Source organism: Vigna unguiculata, chromosome 11 (genome assembly GCF_004118075.2).
Source record: "Vigna unguiculata cultivar IT97K-499-35 chromosome 11, ASM411807v1, whole genome shotgun sequence".
Taxonomy (NCBI): Eukaryota; Viridiplantae; Streptophyta; class Magnoliopsida; order Fabales; family Fabaceae; genus Vigna; species Vigna unguiculata.
In genome coordinates this window covers 38,656,342-38,667,005 of record NC_040289.1, presented here as the reverse complement: position 1 = coordinate 38,667,005, position 10,664 = coordinate 38,656,342, and the positions used below count along the sequence as shown (strand labels likewise).

The 10,664-nt window shown below is 33.5% G+C and overlaps 1 protein-coding gene across 1 annotated transcript; it reads left to right on the top strand.

Moving 5' to 3' along the window:
• The first annotated feature begins 3,247 nt into the window (after positions 1 to 3,247).
• Positions 3,248 to 3,753, top strand: LOC114169519 (auxin-induced protein X10A-like). Its single transcript, XM_028054702.1, has one exon. It carries the CDS (start codon positions 3,351 to 3,353, stop codon positions 3,627 to 3,629), a length of 279 nt encoding a protein of 92 aa, XP_027910503.1. The 5' UTR covers positions 3,248 to 3,350; the 3' UTR covers positions 3,630 to 3,753.
• Positions 3,754 to 10,664: the final 6,911 nt, after the last annotated feature.

The following is a 10,664-nucleotide window of genomic DNA, read 5'->3' as shown; positions in this document are numbered from 1 at the left end:
TTCATAAAGCATTCCAATAATAGACCCACTCGATTGAAAACTCAAATCGTCCATGTGATTGCACAAAAGTTGTTTTCAACACCGCACGTGAAATACTCCCACTATTGCACTACTGGACCCGATTTTTGGAAGGCCAAATACTTTAACATTTTATGTAACAATAGTGTACTTACGGTTAACCATAAAACATGTTAAACGGGTTCATTAACTCATCCTCACACGACCGATTTGTAAAATAATATTTATGACTCTGATCATGTTAAAATGTACGTTTAATCTCTAACAATTCGACAATTGTAAAATTTCTAACAATTTGTGAAACGGTTCTAATAGCTTAGAATTATTACGAATGGAAGACACAAAATCGACAAGGAACGTGAAAGAAATTTTGTATTATAGAGTAATAAATTATAATTCAATTCCCATAATAATCTAACAAACAAAGTTTCTGTTTTTTTTTTTTAATCTACCACCAAAACTTGATTCTAGTGTGTAGCATTTTTTCTATATAATTTTTCTACAAAATAGAAACTCGTGGTCAATACAGTTCTTTAACTTTTCTCGAGCTTGCAAAAAATTATGCTGGCAAGTATCACGGGCCACACCATTTATGCGTTGGGCCCATTGATGTCCGTTGGCCTTTTCTTTTTGCATCAATATAATTTCTACCTGCACCCTATAATTTTAAAGATGATCCTTTTAAAATCTTTATGAAAATGACTTCTCTATTACCTATTCTGAAATATTCCAGAACAAGTTATTCAAAATTTTTGAAACATGTTTTCAGAATAGGTTTTGTAGAGCAGAATTTCTGGAAAAGGATTTCTAGAACAAATTATTGGAATGGATGAAATGCATTTTGGAACAAATTTTCTAAAATAGAATTTCTGGATAAGCTTTCGAAAACATATACCATACATTCCGGGAGAACAAGTTTTCCAAAAAAATGAAATGAGTTTTTCAGAATGAGTTTTTTCTGGAATGAGCTTTCTCTCTGTTTTCGTCTTCATCTACGGTGGAGAATGGTGCAACAGTCGCGATGGAGGCAGCAACAACAGTGGTTGTGTGGTGACAATAAAGGAGGGTGCAGTTAGTAATAATGGGTGTAAGAAGAAAAGACCTATCTATTTTTGCATTGGAGCCCAAATTTAAAGCCCAGTATCAAGACTTGAAAGGGTTTCAAATTCATATAACATATTCTTTTAACTTCAAGTGGATATAGATATCTTGGAATTGTGCCACTGCTAAATGAACTAAAATACATTATTTTCACTTAATGTGGATAATGCGCTAGCACTAGTTCAAGTATTTTCAATTCTTTTTATACGCAAACATACAATTCTCTCATTTAGAATCATTGTCAATTTATTTTATGCTTTCAGAAATCACAGTTGAGTAGAAATGAGAAAACTGAATTATAAGACCAATTTACAATATATATAAGTGAATGCAATCCTCACTTTACAGGTTAGTTTTGTGGGGTTGAGTTAGATTTAAAACCCACTTCTAACATGGTTTCAGAGTCAAGTTAGAGTCTATCATAATAAACTTTCTTAGACATTCTGTTCCATCCGATATCAGCGTGAGAATATGTATTGGAAGTCCCACATCGACTAGAGATAAAAACAATTCACGATATATATAAATGAGTGGAATCCTTTCACTTGGATTATACAAGGAAAAGTACAGCATAGCAAAATTGATGATAAAAGAAAGTTTCTTCTCTACAAATTTGGGTCAACTAATCTATCCAACCACCATTATAACATGATTTACAGCTCTTTGAAGCCAGAAGTGAGGTTTAGAAACTCATCCTCCTTGCATGGATGATCATATCCAAACTCTTCTTCTGCTCGACTTAAGAAAGAGGCTTGTATGAAAAACAAATATTTGAATTCTGTATGTAAATGAATTATGTTGCTTAGTGTATATATATAGTCGCTCATGAATCATCTGCATCTGCAATATTCCAATTCCTCCGTGAGTGATTTTCTTACAACATTTCTATTGAGGGATAAGGAATCACATGGTGTTGTCTTGGAGATTTATTTCAAGTATTAGGAACATAAATGGGAGTGTATACCATACCCCACATTCTGAGATAATGGCCAACATATTTACCCACTTGAACTCAGATACTTCAGCAGTGGTCAAATGCAAACCTTGTTCGTTCATGGAGCAGCATCTGTTTCAATGGTGGACATGCTTCAGACATCACCCATGTTTCTTTGAAGAAGATATATAAAATATGTAAGATGCAATAAACAACTTATAAACCTTGATACTTGACCATAGCTGCCACAGAGAAGTTTCAACATTATCAAATAGTTTCTCTCGTTTCACATATGCACATATTTTATTTTAAGTGGGGTAATCTGTTCCAGAAGGTTGGACTTGAGTTATGTTATGTACTATAACATGAGTAGAAAGTCCTCTAAGACAACACCATATGCTTTGTCTCTCATTTGGTCCCAGAACAACAACTCATAGCCCTCTTTCACCAATATTTTGAAGAAGATATATAAAATATGTATCTCTTTATTCAAGATTATACATATGAAATGAATATTTTTGAGGAGCATTGACCCAGATCATACATGAAGTGCCTTCTCTGCCTAGGTAGGTTCACAAGAACATTGGCATTGGGGTATTTACAACAACAAAGTCTTGGTACAACAACATCCAAGTGGAACTAAGTAATTCATAAAGAATGTGGGAAACTCACAAACTATGGATTGGTCATATCAACTGGATATTCATCTAGTAAGAGAAACTGAGAAAATCAATATAAATCCAATTTTAATTTTGGTATCTTTCAGTCACTAGTAACAGTCTACACCACATTCAAGTCCTGTGTTGCAGGGACTATGAAAAAAGTCCTGTGTTGCAGGGACTATGAAAAAGATCTACACAACCACTCCACAGTAGACATTTCTTTTACTGTATTAGTTATGAGAAAGTGGTAGTTCATTGACCTGAAGAAGGTGATTATACTGGGTATGCAATTATTTGGTTATTGGCTGTAAAGTCTCTTTCTGAGGTGCAACCAGGTTGGCATGACTTCTCAATTCTGAAATAATCCTTCACCAAAATCATGTAGGCAATATCATGTGACACCTCATTAGCCCTTGTCTCTCACTAGACCCCATCATGCATCAAATTTCCCACCAACCATAGAGTTCATCACAGAACCGGGTTCACACAGACTCCTATATCTATCTATCTATATATACTCAGTGACATTCTCAAGTAATGCAAGCCATTCACAGAGAACTCAAACACTTCTTCCACACACAAGCTCTTCTTGCATTCTTTGGCATCGTTCTCTGAGCAATTCATCTCAAAAAGCAATGGGCTTTCGCTTACCCGGTATTAGAAGATCATCTTTTGCTGTTACCAAAGCAGCTTCCAAGAGTGTGGAGGTTCCAAAAGGCTATCTTGCAGTCTATGTTGGAGAGAAAATGAAGCGGTTCTTCATTCCCATTTCGTACTTGAATCAACCTTTATTTCAAGAATTATTGAGCCAAGCTGAGGAAGAATTCGGGTATGAACATCCAATGGGTGGTATCACAATTCCTTGCAGGGAAGAGGCTTTCTTAGATCTCACTTCTCGTTTGAATAGGCTATAAATCATGTTGGAGGAGAGTGACATAGATTAGTTGAGAAAAAGTGTACAGAAAGAAGAAAATTTTATTCATTTATTATCCTTATTTTGTAAGTGGAAAAAACCATGCAAGTGTGGTAGTTATTAACAGCAATGTCATATTTCTTTTTTAGTGAAGTTTCAATGAATTTTACCAACACAAAGTATCATATTTCGCACATTTACCACACAACACAGTTATTAGTTGTAGGATTAACTAAACACAGGAATACAATTGACTGCAGTAGAATAAATTTGGTAATCATCATGCAAATCCAAAGTCCATTGAGCAAAAATAAGAAAAGCCCAAAGTGAGCCCATGGGCCCAAAAAGAAGCAAGAGACTTGGGCTTGTAAAGCGGGAAGGGAGCCCAGAGGAAAGAAGACAGGATTCATCATGCAACAAGCAACTGTAGTCCATTAACTTTTTGAATTATCTCCCATTCATCCAGTAATAAGTTTTCTAAAATGTAAATATATTCCACAAAGAAACTCATTTTATAATGGATGAGAGGTGAATAAAAAAATTAATGAAATGCACTGAAGAAATATCTAAGCTTGAATTGTAATTAATGGGCTACACATTAAGTTGTGATAGTCATCTTGAGATTACTTAAATAATGTCTTTGGACTAAGAAATTAAGAAATGTATATGAGGGAGTAGAAAAGAAAAAAGAAAAAGAAAAATGAGTGAATATTAAGGTTTTTTTAAATCAAGGGAAAGAGAATTTAAAGTAAAGAAGAAAATGAGGAGAAGATGTATAAAAATTTGTATGTGGTTTGATTGATAAAATAAATTTTAAAAAGATTTAAAATGAGAAAATTACCCTTAACATTAATATTTTTTAATTAAATTTAAATTATAATTAATTATTATTTTACAATTTTATTTACTTTTGTTGTTATTATTAATTCTTTTAATTTATTATTTATAAAATTATTTACTTTTATTCTAATTTCAATATTATTATTATTATTATTATCATCATCATCATTTTATAATCATCTTATAAGTTTATTATTATTTTTAATAATGATATTATTATTTCATAATTTTTATTATAAATAAATATATTACTATTCTTTTAAAATTTATTATTATTATTTTATTATATTATATAATACAGTTAATTAGATTACATTATATAAATAATATAATCAATTATGTTATTACAATATTCACCTTTGTCATAATAATTATAAAAAAAAAAATATGTTGACATCTTAAAGAGATGTATTGGGACCAGCATCTTAATCAAGTATCATAGTTAAATAAGTTTTCTTAATTTTTGAGATACTATCCATAACAATTTAAGAAATCTCGTAAATGAGTTCCTATTTAACTGTGTAATGTGATATGTTTAGTGTTAATAGAGACGTTTTACTTATCGAAGTTAAGCCCCTAATAAATTATTTTTCTATTTAAATTTAAAATCACATCCGAACAATTACATTAATACTAAAACTAAAATAATTAAAACAATAAACTAGTTGCTGCTGCAAACATTAACATGTTTAGGATCACTAATCATGAGCCTTACTTGCAATTGCCAATAGAGAGCAGCAACAACCCTAAACGTGAATTCACACAAATTTGTATTGATTTTAATATATGTATGGTTAAATTATATTAAACCCTAAAATTGAAATCATTCAAATATTCCACAAAAAATAAAAATCTGCGCTTGGGGATAATTATAAAACCCAGAAAGTGCGAGTGTGTGGTAACAGAGTATTCAACGACAAGTAAATGCTTCAACACAGTGATGAGTATGAATATCTTTCAATTCCTCAACATAATCAATGGAACCAATGATTTTGTTCCTAAACACATCTTCCACTTTTGCATGAAAGCAAAGGGAAAAAAAAATATTACAATCTCTACAAAATTGTTTGTTTGAACTAGATTCTATCATGTGTGTCGGTGTCAGAAGTATTCAAGTGAGAACCGACATGATATTTAAGAAGACATCTTCTCTGCAAGGAATTGTAAGACCACCCATTGGATGATGGTACCCATATTCTTCTTCTGCTTTGCTTAGCAAGTCCTGGAATGAGGGTTGGTTCAAGCATCCAATCGGAATCACGAATCTCTTCTTTTTCTCTCCGACATACACTGCAAGGTATCCTTTTGGGACTTCGGCACCCTTTGAAACTTCTTGTCTAGCTCTTCTAACACCAAGCAAACCAAAACCCATGTTTTCTACTTCTTGTTTGTTGTACGAAGTGTTTCAAGTTCGAAGCTTTATGATATATTTGAGAGTGGAACGAGGGGGTATATATATGGCGCTTGTGTGGATCACCTTGCTTCCTAAATTGAATGGTTTAAGGCTCTTTGGGTCTGGTGAGAAACAAGGGATCATGAACCATGTGGTTTTGTCTTACACGTCTTTATCAGAAATGAAGATTTTTATGGAAGTGTGGTCAATAAAGCTATTGCTTGAAGTTGAAAGAGAATTGTACACCAAAAAAACCTAATTATCGTTCAAACTATTTAATGCCCTGTTTCTTATTGTTGAAGACATGTACCAGACATCTCTCATATTCTCCTCCTCACACGTATGTTTCATTGTTGACAAATATCTGTGCAGGGTACTGAAAATTTTTATTCAGTGGTTGCATTTGTACAATGGCATTCATTGTGATAACAGCTTGCATGACAAGTCCTCGCCAACAGCACGGAAGGTACTTGAGATTGAACTCTCCATCAGCACCTCAGAGTTTACTACGGAACAAGTACAAAGCAACATACAATTTAATTGCAGACTGAGACATTGTTTGTTGCATTGGTATATTCCTCTATTGACATTGTTGTGTTGTGTATTTGAATAAAGTATTGGAATAATGGAATATACTTTCAGTTTCACTCCAGCAACTTGACTACCGCAACCTTCAGGGTGAGAAAGTCATCATTATTAACTTTTACTTTCACTCTAAAAGCAAATATTGCCACATGCCTTAAGATGGATATTATTCCATGTTTAGTTCAGTTTAAAAGGTAAACTGAAGGCACGAGATTACAAAGACCTTTCATAAAAGGGTGAAGCCTAAAAGCTAAGAAATTATGACATTTCTACTATATTCTGTCTCTAACTTCTATTAAGCCATTTGTCTTTGCTTTCACTGAATCTTAAACCAATCAACTCTTTCTTTTCAAATTATATCATCTTTCAATGAAAATGAAAATCTCTATAGGTGTTATGTCAAATTGCCAGTTGGAATAAATGTTTTTACACAATGGGTCATGACAGAAGACAGACATTGAGCTTAATTTAGATGGGACTTGTACTTATACAGCTCATAGATTGCTTATGTGACACTGTTGTGGAGCAACATATTTCAATAATCCAGTAACATAGGTTGATGTTTTTGACAGTAATCCAGTTACAGATGTCAGGTTTTTATTTTTTAAAATGTGCTATTTCTTGTATCGTTTTGCTTAATTCTACAAAGATAAAAAAAAGGAATAAGTGAAACAATGAAGCATGGGTGCTGAGGAAAGAACATTCAGTAAAACGATCTACTATCATTTTAAATGATCAAAGGAAATACATGAATGTTATATTAAATATATATCATGAAAAGAATAAATATGTACAAAATCATTTTTCCGTAGAGGCTTTGTAAATGACTCTAATTAGTGATGGAGTTCAGAGATTGCAGCAAATTCTGTAGAATTAAATCAATTTATTTAGAATCTTATTTTTTTTATTTGTGTTGGGGTCAACATTCTGGGATCCATGTCTAAGTTTATGACAGAACTACAATAGTACATTCAAAACAGCCACAGTCAGGTTTAGCGAACTAATCTATATCGCTACTATAACTACTTAGATTAATGCAAAATTGGCAGAAATACCACAAAAGACCAGTTGAGGAAGGCAGATGGTAGATGGTGGTCAAGTTTTTGCTGTATCGTATTTTAATTCATTCATATATACAAAAAGTAAGCATAAATTCGGGATAAACCTTTGGTAAGTTATCATTGAAATGTCATGAACTCTTTTACAACATCTTGGATACTACAAAAATGAAAAAAAGCAATGTCTGCTCTACAATCTGTTACTCTATGTTATTCCTCTGAAGAGAAATATGAACTATTATTGCACATTCAAGCGAGAAGCTATATCTAAGAACACATCTTCCTTGCAGGGAATTGTGAGGCCTCCCATAGGATGATCATAGCCGAACTCATCTTCAGCTTGTTTTAGCAATTCTTGAAATAAAGGCCGGTTCAAGAATGATACGGGAATCATAAACCTCTTCATTTTCTCTCCAACGTAGACCGCAAGATAGCCTTTTGGGACATCCGCAAGCTTTCTAGCTTGGCTTGTAAATGATGTCCGTCTTCCAAGTAAGTGAAAACCCATTGTTTTTGCTTCTACACACAAAGAACTACGGAGTGATCTCAGAAGATTAGTTAAAGGTTGTAATGAACTTGAATTCAGATGATTCAGTGTAAGAATGATTTGTGAAGCTTGTATGCTAAATGAAAGATACACACACATATATAGATAGATAACTCAAGCATCTCTCCTGAATTGGGTGGTGAATGTACCATTTGATAGGACCAAGTGAGAGACAGAGCTCATTAAGGTTGATGTGATATGTCTTGGATGGTCAACCATCAGATTTTACTTGAGATCTAATAAATTCTGCCTACGGAGAAGTCCTTGGATAGTTACCACCAGACATGCTATAGACATATTAAATATTGTGTTCATGGTCTCTATAAGCCAACTGGCAGATATTGATACACTGTAAACCCTAAAATCTATTTGAGTTATTGAATAACATTATTTGAAGACAAGAGATGTACTGCTTTTAATGATTTTTCTCTGGCTAATGCTACAAGTACCTTGAGTACCTGGCATATGGTCGTACAAATGAGCCTTCTACTATTTTATGTTGCTCAATAGATAGTTTACCTGAGAGAGTTGTGTGGAAGTATAGGTAGTTAATTATAAAAATATAATTTTTAACTTCGTTGATTTACTCAATTTTCTGCAGTCTAACCAGATAAGAATACAGTTGATAAATCCAAACTGAAGTTTGTGAGCTTTTCTGAGGTCTTAAAATATTAAGAACATTGGAAACCTATTTAAAGCACTGAGCTTTTTTACTTTTCTTTTTATTTTGATATTTTTCACTTTAGCCACTGAGCTTGCTTTGATGAGTAAATTTATAGAGCATCTGTAATTGACCTTCAGCTGTACAACATATACAAGCTCTGAAATCTGATAAGTGCTGCACTGATTAAATTTTGGTAATTATAGTGCATGGTTTATGGCTAAATCATTCAGTAAAGATATAAGGGCAGCACAGGTGCATATAAACTAAACCCCAAGTCTTAGAATATGAAATTTTGTTAGGTACAAGTTATCCATAGAAATAGATGAGAGCAAGATAAAAAACTTATATAGTAGGTCCACTACTATCTACCTTGGCTGGCAGTTTGGTAGTGGTGAAATCTTGTGTATGATCGGGGGCATTAATTTTAACTTTACATGTGAGCATTAAACTTTAAAATCTTTATATTTAGTCCATAATAAACTGATGCTTCTCTTTGGCTGAAGCAACTTACTATTAGCTCTGTTCAGACTGTGAAGCACATGGGCGGTTATGCAGTGAAATTCATGATAAAAATCAAATTCTAATTGAATTGCAGAGAGAACTGGACATTGTAATTGATAAACAACAATACTTAGCAATTGAATTCATTGTCACTACAAAAAATGGGGCAATCTTCACAGTTGAGAGAAGATGCCTCTGGTACAAAATTTCTCTACTAATCTATGTCAGTGTCCTATAGTGTGAGATTTATTTTCTATTCAAGCGAGAGGCTATATGTTGGAAGACATCTTCACTGCAAGGAATTGTGAGGCCACCCGTGGGATGATTGTATCCAAACTCTTCCTCAGCTTGACTCAATAAGTCTTGAAATGAAGGTTGGTTCAAATATGATATGGGAATCACAAACCGTGTCTGTTTCTCTCCAACATACACTGCAATATAGCCCTTTGGGACTTCTACTGATTTTGAAGCTGCTTTCTTAGCTGTGACTGATGGCCTTTGAATAGCTGGTAAACGAAAGCCCATTTTTTTTTCCTGTTTAGAGGAAGAAGATCAATATCAAATTTGCTGTGAATGAAACCAAATGTTGACACTCGAGGATGCGAATGGCTTGTGTTGTTTGTGAAGGGAAATGATGCTGTATATATAGTTCTAAAGATTCCCTAGAAACTAAACTCACACAAAAGGAGCGTTTATGGATGGAGGACATGCACATGAGATATCATGTGATGCTGTCTTTAACGTCTCTGTCAAGGATAAAGTTGTGTAGAGTGTGTAACCCCACCACCTTATCAAACAGTGCCAAACACATCTTCCACTTGTAACCAAACTAGACGTGCCTAAGTGAAACCAAACGTTTAATAATGCATTAGTTGGTATTCCATAATTTCGTAAACATGCTCTGAAGATGTTTTCTTAAGGTTGATAGTGCAATCTAATGCTGAAGTATACATACAGCACAGGTGGAAAGTAATTTCGGGCTGATGAATTATAAGGCTAAGGATTGCGAGATATCATAGACAGGTTTGGTATCACAAGCCTATTTTTTTCAAGTGCATTTGCTCCAGAATGTGGGACCCATATGATCAATTATAACATGTTGCATTCATCCATTAGAAAATCTTCCAAGGCAACACCAACCATATGCCATGTCTCCCTGTTGGTTCCCTAATTCTTATCTCATAGCCCTCCACCCTCAATAATACACAAGGACAACAATTTCTTACAAATTCTTTCATCTATATATATATTCAAGACTGTAAACGTTTAGAACAAAAAAAAAATCATTCACATCAGAAAGCATTTGAAGATCATAATCTTGTATCTTATTCACGAGATTTTTTCACAGCATTTTATTCCCAAGTCTCAGCACACATAACGATGGGTTTTCGCTTACCTAGTATCAGGAAAACATCATTTGCTGCAAACCAAGTTTCTTCAAAAGTTGT

What these genes read in the sequence shown, in the direction of transcription:
- LOC114169519 (XM_028054702.1), top strand. Translation starts at nt 3,351, where the DNA reads ATGGGCTTTCGCTTACCCGGTATTAGAAGATCATCTTTTGCTGTTACC.